This window comes from Phoenix dactylifera, chromosome 1, assembly GCF_009389715.1.
Source record: "Phoenix dactylifera cultivar Barhee BC4 chromosome 1, palm_55x_up_171113_PBpolish2nd_filt_p, whole genome shotgun sequence".
NCBI lineage: Eukaryota > Viridiplantae > Streptophyta > Magnoliopsida > Arecales > Arecaceae > Phoenix > Phoenix dactylifera.
Window position 1 is genome coordinate 38,586,798 of NC_052392.1, and position 16,055 is coordinate 38,602,852.

The 16,055-nt window shown below is 38.2% G+C and overlaps 1 protein-coding gene and 1 long non-coding RNA gene across 2 annotated transcripts; one reads left to right on the forward strand and one right to left on the reverse strand.

The window, feature by feature from the left end:
• The first annotated feature begins 2,025 nt into the window (after positions 1-2,025).
• On the forward strand, positions 2,026-3,464 carry LOC120113238. Its single transcript, XR_005515025.1, has 2 exons — positions 2,026-2,998; positions 3,094-3,464. It is a non-coding gene; the product is annotated as an uncharacterized LOC120113238 (long non-coding RNA).
• An 894-nt stretch (positions 3,465-4,358) lies between these two features.
• LOC103719507 (DNA (cytosine-5)-methyltransferase 1A-like) lies at positions 4,359-13,163 on the reverse strand. The gene is made up of 11 exons (XM_008808786.4): positions 11,776-13,163; positions 9,319-10,798; positions 8,965-9,129; positions 8,716-8,887; positions 8,235-8,346; positions 8,002-8,149; positions 7,693-7,890; positions 7,302-7,580; positions 7,034-7,195; positions 5,457-5,675; positions 4,359-4,858 (listed from the first exon to the last, which is right to left on the reverse strand). The coding sequence occupies exons 1-11, from the start codon at positions 13,161-13,163 to the stop codon at positions 4,718-4,720; spliced, it is 4,464 nt and encodes a 1,487-aa protein (XP_008807008.2). The 3' UTR covers positions 4,359-4,717.
• Between the last annotated feature and the right edge of the window lie 2,892 nt (positions 13,164-16,055).

Here is a 16,055-nt window from a genome sequence, read left to right on the forward strand (position 1 = left end):
GCTTCATGGTTGCCACTGCCAAATATCGCAAGTCAGCTTTATGACTTTTTGGAAAGATGAGGATTTTTTTTTTAGAGCATGGGATGCTAAAGACCCTCCTTCCAGAGAAAATTTATTAAAAGGTTAAGGAATTTACATGAAATTTTTGGGGAATAAAACTAAAAGAAAGAAGAGCAAAGAAAAAGCAAAGAAGAATAGAAGAATAAATGGAAGCAATAGAAAACAAAACACCGAAAACAAGAATAAAGAGCAAAAGAGAACTAGAAGATTGAGAGCAGAGAGACAATAATATGACTCAGCTCTTTCTTCTAATAGCTGTAGAGCACTTCCCAAAACAAGAAGTCATGTAGAGTCATCCTTAAAATTGCCACTACCGAGTTAGAGTTGTGTAGAAAAATTCTTGCACTCCTTTTGCAGCCAAATCATCCAGGAAATTGCTAATACCAACGGATCCCGACCTTGCTTAGATATGTTCTTAACCCTACTTGATCACTTAGTAGGAGGGTAGAGAAGAAAATTTAAATCACTGAGTTGTGGTAAAGAATAAAAATATCTCAAGCAATTAAGCAAAATATCATCCTATTTTAGTTTTAGTGATATTCCTACTTATCACAACAATAGCAAATTATATGCACAAATATTTCTCTGATGACCAAGTTTATTGTTTAACTTCCATTGGATTTACTGTCTTCCATGTTAAAGATAATCTCTCTCTTTTTTTTTTTATGTGAATTGGAGGAAGTAAGACACTTTTTCTGAATTTTATTCAGAAAAGAGCGCTATGTACAAGAAAGTAGAAGGGTCCATGTTAAAGGTAATCAAAAATGGAAATATTATGGATGTGCAAGTTGGAACAAACTATAGTTGTCTGAGGTTGAACCTTCATTGCTTGGCACATTGCCCAGATTCAATCTATCCCATGCTTGGCCACCATGCTTGACCCTAACCGACCACAATTAATGGGTCTCAAGCGAGCTCAAGTTGAAACCACACTAATCCAATTAGTTTCGCATTGTAATCTGCTGTTATGGGGGAATACCTATGACTTGATGAAATTCCTTAAATATCATTCCCTTTCTATTGCTCTTTGGTTAATGGTAAAATGCAAACTATGTAATTTGTCTAGATGGTGCAAGAAGAGTCATTTGAGTGAAACAATTAGGTTGTTACCAATAATGAGCCCTACCATCCAAGTGGATGGCGATTGATGGTGCCCTATGTGAGATCTAAGCACTCTGCCTCATGTGGTGCTAATTAGCATGGTGCATCCAACAGTGTTGGGGGTTCGGTTGGTATAGATCTCATATATGGTGTCTTGAATCATCTTGGGCAGACATGGTTCTCATGTGTGGCGTCTTAAATCGCTGCCCTTCTAGGGTAGCATTTACCATCATTGGCGACTTAATTTAATTTTGGTTTTGACAATATGCAAACATGAGCTAGTCTTAACTTTAGTATAAATTTACATAATTAGTTTTAGATGGGAAGAGAATTTTTCTGACAACACAAGGATGACAGCTTTATATTTATGATAAAGTTACAAAATTAGTTTCAAATGGCAAGAGAATTTTTTTGACAGATGAGAATGGCATTTCTATCTTTATTGTACAACACAGATTTAATTTGAAATGGCAATAAGTTTTTGGCAATGCGAGAATGGAACCTCTATCTTTAATTTACATTACAAAATTAGTTTCAAAGGGCAAAGAAATCATTTTGACAACACAGAAATCACACCTCTATTGTTATTGTATATTACATCATTAGTTTAGATGATAATTGATAGGCCAATCTTTTTGATATCATAATAGTGATTTGCTTATCTTTATTGTACCATTTCAAATGACAATAAATTCTTTCAGATAGCACAAGAATGACATCTTTATGTTGGTTGTGCATTACCTAAATAATTTCAAGAGGGCAGAAGAATCTCTTTAAGAGCCCGAAAATGACACATCTCTATCTTTATTGTGCCTGCCTAAAGCACGGAGCTTTACAGTTGGCACCAATCTTTGTTCTACCCACACCAAGAACTCTCCCTCTTCTAATATAAATCCTACTTTGTGTTCAGTTATAGCTCATTTCTCCCCAATTCTACAGCCGAACATCTTTAGTTTAGTTATAGTGTTTAGTCGTCGAGTTTATTCCACCTCTCTTGAGGAAGATTTAGTTGTGAATTTGCTAACTCATGGTCTTTGGGCTTCATAGTCTAAAGAATGGTTTGATGTCCAAAGATCATGATCATTTTGCTTTTGAAGAATTGAGATAGTGTTATTAAGGTAACCTTGCTATTATAGATATTTCTCTAACTAAAAATTTTATTCCATTCTTATCTAGAAAATTTCTCCATTTACGATCAGATGAAGCCAAAATATACTTGGATCATATTGGTTTATACCCTTGCAAACTCGACCCAAAAACCCTAGCCGCCACCCTTGCAAACTAGACTCAAAAACCTTAGCCGCCACCCTTGCAAGTTATGCCATTTCCAGTGGTCGGCTAGTTTCAACATGCCGACCGCTAGCCCCTCTTTCATTTCTCATTTATCTCCCTTTCTCTCATTCTCTCTCTCCATCTTTTCCGATCACTCTGTCTCTTTTTCTCTTTGGCTTCTAGCATAGTTGCTAGTCAAATTAGGTAGTCACTAGCTAGATCGGGCCATTGCTAGGGCCATCCAATCTTCAACATCTTTCTTTTCTCTTTATTTATCCTTCTCTCTTGATGTATCACCTTCTTTTCTATCTAGATTTTGGTCTAGTTGCTGATTAGATCAGACCATCATCGTTCAGATTTAGCTATTGCCGATCGCTAGCTGACCACCTCTCCCCTCTTTCCTCTCTCTTCTTTTATTGTTTTCTCCTTCTCTGTCTCTATTCCCCTATCTCCCTCGTTCATTCTCCTTTCTTCGGCTTCTGGTGTGGTAGCTGCTCAGATCTGGACATCACTGGCCAGATCTGGTGGCTGTTGGTGATGGCTATATCTAGTGGCTGCTGTTGTGGTTTGGCCCTCTAACTTTGCCCCTTCTTCCTCTCTTTTCCTCTCCTTTTTTCTTCTCGCTCCACCTTTCTACTCTCTTCCATCTTGCCTGTGAAGGGTTAGCAACGACAATGGGGTAGCAGTTGTGACGACTAAAGGCAATAACCGTGATATTGTGCAACATCGAGAATAATAATTGTTGTGGATGGCTATGTTAAGAGTTGTGGAGGTGATGTTTGGGCACCAAGTTGAGGATGTTGGCGAGGGCAGAAAGCTTTGGACATCAAGATAAGGTGGTCGAGGTCAATTTTCTTCGAAGAATATCTGAAACTGACACGAAAGATAAGAAGCCCGAGAAGCTAGAGTTGATTTATGGGGCTCTGGAGAGGGCTCATATTTGGCAGATGGTGCATCATCGGAGTGAATTACTAATATTGAACTCGTTTGTTAGAAGGTAAACTATTGGAATTAAAGATTTTGCTGCATTAGTATTTTGTTTATCAAATGGTCTACCGTTGTTTTGGGTTGCGGATGGTAAGGAGCTGGCTTTTTCCTCTCTCTCATTCATTTTGCTATTAAATTTTTTATTTTTTTGGTTTATGCTCTTTTCTTTCATGTCTTACATCCTTATTTAATTTCAATAATGAAATATGGAATGGATGTTTTTGACCATTTTGCCTAGAAAGAAAATATAGTTGGAGCACAAAATTCGGCAAAGATAATACCTAATGGTCCACAATTTTATTGTTAATTGCTATATAAATGGCAGATAGGATTCTTGATGTACCTTTACAAGTCATCTAACTTTATGTATTTGATTTGATACATATGATAATATTTTATATTTAAAAGTTTTGCTCTAAACCTTTGAATTGATGGGACGTATAATGGGTCATGGAGGCTGATTGAGAGAGAGGGTAAAGTTTAAAACTTGGCTACTTATCTCAATTATTGTCATGAAAACTCTTATAGATAGAACTCCATCCCCTTTGGACTTTACTTTAGATATCTATAAAATATTTCCTTATGGAAGGAACTATATATATTAAACCTCCTTCTTTTCCCCCTTTCCCAGATCCGTTGGTTTTCCTCATTCCCCGAAGCTACCTTGGCCAAGTTTTTTCTCCTACTTTGCATTTATTCCTTTTTCAGAATTTGGTAGGATGAAAACCGGCCAAAATAAGGTAAGTTTAAGGCTTAGACATAGGAGAAGGGCAATGAGGCTGATCTTTTTCCTCCTAATCACAATGAATGTCAAGAAAATCTTAAACAAGCAATTATCTAGTTCCTTTCTTTTTTCATTCTTTCATTTTTCTTGGAAGGAAGACTGTCTCTAATTCTTTCCCACTTTTATGCTTTGTTTATGCAAGATTCAGTATCCTGGAAGCTAGAGCATATGGAAAAGCATTTGGCCTAAACCATGTAGAGGCTTGGATACTTGTCAATAATTGCTTTTTTTTTTTTCGTATTAACGTGAATTGATCATGTTACACCTTTTCTTCTCAGTATGGTATTTAGTATTTGAAGTAATTTGAGTTGAGTGAGTGGATGGAAATTAAGGCAATAATGCAAAGCGTGGGGATGTTGATGACTGCATCTCAACTCTCCGAGATAGAAAAATTTGTAATCCTGGTTAGAACCTACTCCTCTGTATCGACGTAGAGAGAAGAAACCAGGGAGTCGCTGATTGCCCACTGTATGACACCAACGGATTGATCACGGATTAGGAGGTCATCAGCCTTCAAATCGAGGACTGCTTCTTATCGACTGCTTCCTTGAGTTTCCTCCCTAGAGCGTATGCCAGGGGAGGCGGCACGGCATTCCCAATCTGCTTGTGCTTGTCCTGGATGTTACCTGAAAACTTGTAGCTATCCGGAAAACCCTGCATTCAGTGATCAGAGAAAGCATCCTTCAGCAAAATTCAGAATAACGTCCACAGAACCATCCCGAACCGCCCAGTTTGAGATGTTCCGATTCGTACCAATGGCAAACCAGAACGGTTCTAGCAAAAAAACTAAGACGCGTCACTTGAGGGGGAGAAGAAGAAGGAAATAGAAGAAAAGAGAGAGTGAGCGGGGGAGGGAGAGGGAGAAGAAAGGAGGTCGGCAGAGGGTGGCGGAGGCCGGCAAATGGGGAAGGAGGCAGAGGCCGTGGCCGGACCCTATTTCAAACGAAATAAGGATCTGGTCACGGCCTCCGCCTCCTTCTCCATTTGCCGGCCTCCGTCTCTCCCTCTTTTTCTCTCTTTCGTTTTCCTCTTCTCCGCCTCCTCTGCTGTGTCGGTACAGGTCCGGCCCGGTATAGCGCGGGCCTACACCGACTCGTATTGCCGGACAACTGGTACGGTGCTCGGTACTGGCACAGATGATGATTCAGATTGTTTAAGCACATCAATGCAGAGGTTATAGCATCGGCTCTAGCCTTCCCAGTCTTGTTTAAATTATAAAAGCGTGCTTCGAGTGAAAAAAGTTGAAACTTACTTGAGACCGAGCGCACTCGCGGACTGTAAGAATTCGGTCTTGTTCAGGATGGAACCATGTGCCCACCTTCCCCAGGGGTTGGGGATCAGTGATAACAGTTGGGAAGTTCCCTTGCCAATCCAGCCTTCCAAGCAGTCCCTTCCACTGATTGTTCCTCTTGGCGGTGTTTATCATCCACCGGGGAATCAGGTCCTCTGTTTGTCCATTGGACAATTTCACCTGCAATGTTTTCAAAAACCATGGTCACTTTTCCTTTGTGAGAAGCAACAGTCAGTTATCTTCTTCATATGATATTTCATCATCAAAAAAAAAAAAAATCCATGTACTGGCCATATTGGACCATTTAGTTCAATCTAAACCTTTTCTCAGAAATACATTTGATGCAGAGCACTAGAACAAGGAAAAAGTCTAACTGAAAACATATCCCACTATGGCCATGGCTTCAACTAAAGGCTTGCAAATAAGAATTCTGTCCTCTGGTTGGCACCTCTATCATCAGCATATGCATTGGAAAGAGGTTCAATATACAAATATGGGAAGATGTGTTCCAACCACTATATGGATCATTGAAAGCAAACTCTAGAGTGTGCGTAAGGTGAGTTCGAATCCTTTATGTTGTGTTATGCACTGCAGAGTGCTGATAGGCTTGGATAGCCACCACATCATCCATCTCAAAGATTAACGATAGTGGGCTCTAAATACAATATAGTTGTGAGAATTAGTCATACATGTGGCAGCTATCCAAGCTTGTACAATATTCTGCGGTGCAAAACATGGATCGTCCACCAATTCCACATTATATTATTCCAAATTGCTTTCTATCGGCCCTCTAGATTCAAATTCTCTTTTGTTGGTAGGGAATTTTTACAAGGTGGGATCCTTGTAGGAATTCACACCAAAATTCAGTTCTCAAAGCCGAGAATTCATCTATAAACTTGAATGATTAAAGTTTTTTCTTTGGAAAAAAAAAATGAAACTCATATTTTCAAAGTTATAAGAGCTAGCAATTCAAATTTTAGAGCACTTGCATCCTCCTTTTAAAGGACAGCAACTTCATTCAGGTGAACCCTCAAAAGGTTTTATAAATATGCACTTGCTTCAGATGGATAGAAACCCATGGCCTTCCTACCGTCTTCAACTTTTCTACAAAGACAAGAATGAGACTTCTACTAAAATTGTAGAGATGATCTATAAAGTAATATATTCTAATATAAATATATATATATATAGCATGTAATGTGATAGACCTGAGTAAACCTAAATAGGTAACAAATGAACCAAAGTAATTAAGAAAATTAAATTGTTGGGATCTATCATCACACCATTCAATATATTTGCATATCTGCATAACCACACTTTCTTGTAAGGCTTCATCATTCATTCAGTAAAGGAGCAGATAGTTATCTTGTTCTTATGATAAATATTGAACCTTTATGCAAGGTCAGATTTATTTAGCTTTAAAACTATGCACAGGAAACAGTCTTAAATAACCATTTGAATCAATCTGAATCAGCAAAGAACAGCAGCAAAAATACCCACAGAATTGTAATTGGCTGCAACAAAAGATAAAGCTTTACCCTCTTCTTTGGGAGGCAGCGCCAATCGGCACCAGGGCGCTTTGGGACACGTTTGCACCGAATGAGATTCAACTCATTCATTTCTTTTGATATGTGATCCTTTAGGGTTGTCATGGTTCCTCGTACTTTTGTCTGGAAGCATGACACTGGATCACTTCTATACTGGCGAAGAAAAAAAAATAACAGTAAGAAGAGGAGAAAATAGATATGTTTCTCAACTAGTTCTGCACTCAAAAGATATGGAGACAGCGAAGGCCAAGAAGTTTACATCCATACTAAGAAGAGATGCTCCATTGCCCACAGGTGGCAAATCTCCAATTGTATCCTTTACCGTCAAAGATCGTAAGGGCGCTCCTCTAATGGTGCTTTTCATAGCAACATAAAAGGAATCGGCTGTCAACGATATTTTCAGACCTCGACAAGCAAAGGCATGCATAGGTTCTGGCCATTCTGGTAGTGTTTCTTCAGGTGAAGCTGCCCAAACAAATGCCCTCTTCCTTGATTGGGACACTCCATATGCTCCAGCTTCCAAGATACCAAATCTCACCTAAACAAGGAACAAAGTAATAAAAAAGTTATCCTTCAGAAAAGAAAAATGGAATTAGAGACAGTCACTATTTGCAGGCTTTGTTGACATTCAGAAAGAACAAGGTCAAAACCTGGTAACCCATCTCTAGGAGTGAAGCAATTGTTAGACGGAAGGTACTCCCTTTGTTGAAAGATACGAAGTTTTTAACATTCTCCAATAAGAAGAACCTCGGTCTGAAGTACTCGGCAAAAGAAAGAAATGTTAATAGCATCTCACGTTGGCCTTTGCTCCATGGGCTTTGATTAAATCTATTCATGCTAGTAAACCCCTGCAATGGAAACAAGACTTGAGCATGGGATACACTTTGTGGTAGATCTAAAGACATGGAACAAAATTATCTAGCTGAAAAGCACTTAGAGTTGGACAGAATTATCTATACCTGACATGGAGGACCCCCATAAATAAAATCTACTTGGCCTGGCAAAGGAAGATTGCTAAGCTTTTCCTTGTCGAGGTTTGCTGCGAATCTTTTACCCTCAGAAGTTGAGATGCAGTCATCAGCATCTCCGCACTTTTGCATTATTGCGCTGCATTGGTATCCATTCACTCAGCTCAAAGTGCTGCAATTACTAAAAATTATACCAAAAAGAAGGTTTAACACGATAACTTCACCTTAGTATGATGTTGCAGTCATCAACAAACATCTGTGTCTCTGGATGGTTTAATCTAAATGCTTCCCCAGCTTGCATGTCATTTTCAATTGCCCACTTCGTAAACGAAACACCTATGAAGTAGGAGTAAGAGAGGGTCAGAAATTATGAATGCCTACTGAACTTCAGAGGGGAACTTAACACCAAGTCCTTTGGTTGACTACCATTTACACCCAATCCTTACACACTTAGCATTTAGTATTTAGTCTAGCACACACTTAAACCAGTATTTTGCATTCACTTATCTAGTGTTGCATACAGTTACACTTATATGTCTGTCCTGCACATGCTTATGCTAGTATTGCACATACTTATATCAGTAGTTAGCAGTGAGAGGGACTAAACATTAAATGACCATTTAAATCATGAGGCAGGAATTAAACTTTCAGCCAACAAGGACTAGACATCAAATGCTGTCAATCCAGCTGAACAATAGAGCTTACCAGATTGCTGTAGTCCCTCTGATAAGCCCCCACAGCCAGCAAAAATATCTAAGGAAGCCAACCGAGCTTTTCGACCAATGCCTCCACATTTAGCCTTCCGTTTATTATTTCTCAATTTATTTTTGTCCGCTGCCTTTCGGGTTTGGAATGTAAGCTTGACATGGGCTGGCAACTGCATGTAGAATAATATAATGCATCTATTGTTAAGGAACGAAACCTTCATAAATAATGTGACTGAGAAGAAAATACCTGATTAAGAGATCCTTTGACTGGATCATAAGAATATTGACAGAAGAAAACATGGTCTACAATAACTAGAAATTCCAATTCTGGAAGGTCACTCTTCTTCCTGACTTCACATTTTCCTTCAATTACCCCCACAGGAATACTCAGTATATCTTCACTGTAATAGACCTGGGGATCATTAACAGAATCATGTGTTAAGATGAAAACTTGCAGGAATGCACATAATTGTGTCTGCATGCATGTGCACATCTATGTGTCTGAGTTCTTGCACTGTAGTATTAACACTGCACTATATCCAGGTAGAAAGATGTGTGTGTCTGTGAGAGAGAGAGAAAAAATTTTGAAAACAGCTCTTACCTCTCTTATATCAGAACTGTATGATTTTGATTTTGATACATCATCTGGTCTGTAGAATCTCCTGACTCTAAGCTTTGCTGATTCTTGTGCGATCTTTGTACACTTTGCAGGGACTTCAATGCCGAGCAACTGGCAAACTACATAGGCTTTCAAACCCACATTTCTCCCATATTTGCAGGTCTTATGGTTCTTCTTATCCTCATTAAAGTGCTGAGGCCTCGCATACACAAAATCATTTACTTTATATCTTATTTTCCTATAAATAAAACTGGTCTTAGAAGAACTGATTTGAAAATTTTCCCTTTGGGTTTCTCTTATTTTGCAAGCACTGCAGGCCCCGGTTCCGAGGCCTAAACTTTCAACAGGAAGAGCAACAAAGGCCCCTTTTTCAGGGCAATAAAAGCTTTTACAGTAAAACTCCAAAGGCAATCCTTTCTTCTTCCTCTCTTCTGCCTTTGCCCTGTCAATTTTTTCAGCATGAGCTTGCTTCTTCCTATGCTCATATCCCCAAGGCATTGATCGAACATTCACCACAACAGATTCTCTGACATCCCTTAATTCAAACTCCATGCAGTCATTGGTCAGAAACACCTCCCTCTCATTTGCAGCATTCTCAAGAACCGTTTGAGACCCTTTTAACAGTATCCTTCCATGACCCATTTTTAGACCATCTCTCTTCTCAAACATATACTCCACCAGAACCATAGTTGGCACCCTTTCTGAATCATCAGCAGTGACTATTACTGCCCCACCAATGGTTATCAAAACCCCACGGACCAGTGCACATTTATATAGAGCCTTATGGGAACCTTTTTGCTTGATTGCCTTCCCTTCCCATTTGATTTCGCTCCTACTGGAGTTGGAAGCAGAAGCAGTCAATGAGCAACGCCTTGAAGCTTTATCTTCTACAGCTAAAATGTCCTTTTCCTCATCTTCTTCCTCAAGCTCTTCTTCGATCAATCCGTGGTCATCGCCCTCCCTTGTCTCCTCTGGAAAATTTCTACTATAGTAATCCTTCCATATCCTGTTGATCATTCTAGTTGTCGTTGCCTGCATCAACTTTTCTCTTTTGGACAACATGGGCACCATCCCTGCATTTTGTTTCAGGCTTGCTTCTTTATGAACTTTGACCTTGTTTCTCATGGTCTGTTTAGTCTGGAGCTTCTCCTCCATCTTGTGTCTGAGACCTGAGACAAAAGGACACTGGCGGATCATCCTCTCTGGATACTCAGCAAATAGTTTAAGTATCATTTGTCCATGAACCACCATATATTGCTCCACTGCTTTGACACTTGAGGAAATGTATGCAGGGTTATCCTTTTCTAATTCTGCAACTTCCTTGGTGGCATCTGAGAATGTGAGCCTCGAAGCTCTACTCTGTTTCTTAATTAGTTTGATTACATGTTCAACTAACCTTGCGACTCTCAATACAGGTTCATACCAGGGCGCATATTGCCTTGCAGGCTTCCCAAGCTTATACCTGTAATCAAGACCACCAGCTAAAATTTTAATAATTAATAGATATTTTCTTTCAAATGCATAGAAAAATTTCTGAAGTTTGATTACAACCCACCTAAAGCAAGTCACAACTAACCTTCTAGAGTTGTATGATTACTTTAAAAGAGCTTAATGTTTGTGATGACATTAGCAACATATGATAAGACTAATTTCATGATTGTCCATGTTTAAATGAATGAAAATGCGCGAGGCTTAATCAGAGATGATCCTAATAAGGAAGAGTAATGCTATGGGGCTCCCGCGATCGTCTTGCCAAATGGCATGAGGGGATTGGAGAAACTACTAGATTTGTTGCCAAGAACAGTAGGTTGGTTGATTACGGAGTTGCCAAATAAGTAGTTGGCAATGTGATTAAATTTTTGCATACGCATAAAGGGCACCTCGAAGTGTTTCCCGAATAAGAACGCTTTGTGAATGAGGGTCTATAAAACCAACACCAAATAGTTGGGATAAGGCTGGATGGTTGTGGTCATGGTGACATGAGATAACTTGCATACTAATTGGCATTCAGAGGCATTCAAATTCTTATACCTAACCCAAAAAATTCTAATTTACTGGCTTTGCTGTAGGGATTGCTTGCTTAATATGTCTGAATTAAAAAGACAATTATTGTAAATATTATGCAGGGATATTTTTGGAACAGGGACACTTTTTAATACAGTATGCTTATTAAAACCTAATGAGAGGCATATTCTCTCTCTCTCTCTCTCTCTCTCTCTCTCTCTCTCTCTTCCGATAGAACTCTAATTTAATTCTCTCTCCCAGAAACAACCCTTTTCCATCCTCTTTCTCTTCTTCATTTCACTAGTATTTTGCAGAAATATCAATATTTAACAAAAAAAGAATGAACTAGAGAACAGCTTAAGGTTCAAACAATATTTCACAAAAATAATAATGAACTAGAAAACAGCTTAAAGTTCAAAAGAGATTGACGCATACCAGGATGCATCTGTTCGGATTGATATCGAGATTGTCATGGAGTTGAACTCGACCGCCCACTCCTTCACAGCACTCAAGAAGACTGGAAATACATCATCTTGAGCTGGATCAACATTAGTGCAGCAGCAACTCCCATCATCCTTCGTCATGCACCCGGATCCAAATACTGGCACATCACTGTCCATCCATGTTTTCATGGGAAGTTTCTCTATTGAAACAAACCTCGAGTTGGAATCATAGAGGGCCCAACTTTGCAGAATCCTTCTTGGGAGCTCATCAGTCTCATCAGTCTCACTGTTATAGAACTCCTCGTCCATCTCATTGTCTCTTGCTTTGTAGTAACCTGGTGAGGGATACTCTGCGGTAATCTCAGGCAAATCGGTCTCGAAGCAAAATTTGTTTCTGATCATTGCTGGCTGTCGAGTTCCCTGCCGCCTCATGTTTCTCCTATCTTCCTCATCTTGCAGTAATCTTGCCAACTTCTCATTGCTGTCTTGTGCTAATTTAATATCCTTTCCTTCTTCAGTCTGTGGAGAGCCAGGCTTCATGCATTCCATTTGGCTTTTACATTCCTCTTGTAGAGAAATTAAGCCTGGCACCGTCTCTAATTTTACTCTTCCATTTCCTGATGCCTTGTCTAGTTTGATGAGTTGTTCATAGATAAATTCACCAAGAGATATAACAAAATCTCTCCCAGCAGGTCTTTTCGCAAAGCATTCATTTCCCCTTAATGAACGGATCACCTTAGCTATCAACTCATTGAGAGGCATATCAAGAATATCATCTTTAGACCCCCTCAATGTCTTCTGCACCTTGAGGCAGACCCATGCCTTCTCTAACAGGTGGTCGAAGAACTTCCTGTAGGTGCGGTTAGGCCTCATACATCTGTATTCTGCAGCCATGGTTGAAATCCAGATCACTGGGCTGTCCTCATCATAGAGTGAGATAGCCCAAGACTGGATTTTAGCAAACTTTTTGCATCGAACTCCTCTCTCTGTTTCATTCTCCAGCCCATCAGATGGAATGATAATAGAAGAAATGAAGACTTCAGTTACCTCAGATGCCTCGATCGGTAGTGGATTGCCATCAGCCCCATGGAACATGAAGTCCAAAAGCTTCCTTGATGGTGGAACATCATCTGCACTAACTCTTGTAACAGCAATAGCAGCCAACTCTCTTATTTTAGGTTTCTCTTCCTTGGGTGCAACGGTGGAGGCTTTACTTGCCTCCTTGATTGAAGGCCATGCAGCAACTCTCTTTGGCTGCTTTCCTGAACGACATTGCTCTTCGTGCCTCTCCTCATTTCTCTCTTTCTTTTTCTTGGTATCTGAATTTTCTTCCATCTGGAAGCCCATGCTTTTCTTTGCAGGAGGTCTGCCTCTCTTCATTTCTTTGATGGCTGAGGAATACTTTAACTAGGCACAGAAACTGATGAAATCTACCTTGGGTTGAGAGAACAAATAAAGCACAAGAGATTGGAGAGACTGAAAAAATATAGAATGAAGAGCTATTGGAGAAATAAGAAGAATTGGTTATAGTATGAAGATGGAAATCTCAGAGCAGAAGGAATTGGCTGAGGATGGGTTGTCAATGAGGAGAAGCTTGATGGCATGGTATATATCATGACAAATACAACTGAAGAAAAGAAAGGTGGTGGTTTTGGTGGTAATAATAAAGAGCATTGCTGGCAAGTGAGGCAAATACAATACATGAAGATCCTGAGAAAAGCCACACATATTTGATAATCCAAATGGATGGCTTGAAGACCTGCCAAACATGGAGAGGGGCTAATTCATGGCATAACAATAATAATAATAATAATAATAATAAATGCTTGCCAGGAGCTGAAAATCAAATCAAATCAAGAATATTTCATGTAAAAATATGAACCATTTATGACGATTACTACGTAAAAGATGATGAAGACTAGTCATTTAGAAAATTTTATTGTTTCGATCAAGTGATTTCTTCAATATTTCACTTGATCCACTCATAAATAACTCTGTTCATACAAACATTCAAACATATATTCATAGCATAAATGTAGGTAACCTCTATGACCTCTGACATGCTCGAACCAAAAAGGCACGTCTTGTCATGTTAAAACTTATTAACTTGCGACGCAGTTATTATTGATAATTCAGTTGACTGATTATTCACTAACAAGCTATTGACTATATGGGTTTCAGTTTTTTTTTATATTATTTCTTGGGAACAAGGATGGGGAAAAGAAAAACAAAAATAACGGAGTGAGGGCAAGATTGAATCTAGTCGCCACCCTCATTTACGTAGATTTTAGTTGTAAGTCGAGGTTTAGGTGTGCCTATTGTAATAACTTCATAATGCTGCACATTTGTGCCCTTATATTTCATGGAAAAGATTAACAACTATCGATGCATGATTTAGTAGACTCGTCGGCAACTAGCTATGAAGCTGCTATTTTAATCATTAATAACTTGCTCTCTCAATTATATAATTGAATTTTGTGGCTCACGATATGCATGCCCAACAAATTCTACTACATACATTTGTTGATTATGTTATTCTAGATATGAACCTTAATCTAAATTAGATTTATTGAAAAACTCAATTAGTAACTGCAATAAACTAAGAACGAATTATTGTTTATAGTTATTTTTAGTAAATATCATAGGTTAATATCAGAAATTCATGAAATGGCTTTAGTTTTTCTTTTCACTTGTTTAGCATTTTGGGATCAAAAGGAAAGAAATAAGCAGAAGGTTATTTCTTGGATACATGTGATACCATTTTCTATGGGCTAAGCAAGCTCACAATATTTAGGAAAGATCTCTTAAGAGCTCTATCTGGATATTAGGTATACAAAATTAATAATCACATTCCTTTTTTCTTTTAAGAAAAAACTAATGCTCATAAATTGTAATTATGTGGGGAATATACCTAGAAAACTTTAAAAATCTTGCTGTTATATGGGCAGATATTCAATGACCCCAAGACCAAAGATACACCTTGAATGGATCAACAATGTATATCATGTGTAGCCTAGACCAAACTCGAGGAGGGATAAACAGACTGAGACACGATATAAGATGACAGTTACATTAATTAAATAGATAATTTACATGGAGGATGTTTGAACTTATGATTTCCAGTAGCCATAGTTCCTATACTAATATTACTAAATCACTTGATTTGAAAAGCTTAAGCTCTTAGAGAATATGTCTACAATGTAAATTAGGCTTGATGCTTTTAACAACTTGCATTACAGATGCTCAATTAACTTTTTTTGGTTCTTTTTTTCATTTCTCTAGCATATGGGATTAAAAAGGAGAGAATAGCTAGGTACAGGGTTGTTGCTGAGATACTTGCGAAAATGAATTCTAATGGATCATGCATGCACATAGAATCAACCATAATATTTTTTTGTTGGGCTATATATGGTTCATACTTCATAGATTATAAAGAGGGCATCTTCAGAAGCATATCATGAACAATACAAAATAATGTTCCCATTCTTTTTTCTAGAAAGTAAATTAATGCTCTCTTAAATTGCAATATGCACTAGGACTCTGGAAAAATCTTACTCCTGTGTCGATAGATGTTATGATGTGTATGCCCGATGTAAGCTCTTATGCTTTGTTTGGCTGCGGAGTAAATGAAAGAAAGAAAGAAAAATTAAGGAATAAAACAAAAGAGAACAAACATGAAAGGAATTAGAGAAATAAATTTGATAAAAAAGTTACTCAGATATGATTAAGTTAGTTTGAGACATCCTTAATTTGGAGCAGAAAAATTTTAGACTTGTTGCAAAAAAAAATGGTATCGTATTTTCCTATTGATTTTCTCTCTTTATAATTTTTCCAGACCATGTATGGAGCGGAGATAATCAGGTTAAGACAAGAGATAGATCAAGATAACAATCCAATTAGCTAAATAAGTAATTGACTAGAAGAGATATGAACCTACAACCTCTTGAACCCATAGTTTTGGTACTATATTATTTAACCACTTGACCTAGAAGTTAAAAAAATGGTCAACAATTAGTTTATTTCAGGCTTAACATTTCTATCACCTTGCTTCACACATGCTCCATCTATACATTTTTTCCCTTTTTATTTCTCACATTATAGCATTGGAAAGAACAGAATAAATTTGTTTCACATATACATGTGAAAACAATTTTTGTGGGTTATGCAGGCAAATCAACCATTAATTTTGTATTCTCTACACAAGTCCTTAAGAAAGACCACTAAAGAAAATTCTTTTTCTTTCAGAGAAAACTAGTGCTCATATAAATTGCA

Excerpts from the sequence above, each read along its gene's own strand:
- LOC103719507 (XM_008808786.4), bottom strand. The coding sequence starts at position 13,163 with ATGAAGAGAGGCAGACCTCCTGCAAAGAAAAGCATGGGCTTCCAGATG. Across the intron at positions 8,888-8,964 it reads TCAAAGGATCTCTTAATCAG|TTGCCAGCCCATGTCAAGCT; the intron begins GTATTTTCTTCT and ends TTCTACATGCAG. Across the intron at positions 8,347-8,715 it reads AGAGGGACTACAGCAATCTG|GTGTTTCGTTTACGAAGTGG; the intron begins GTAAGCTCTATT and ends CCTACTTCATAG.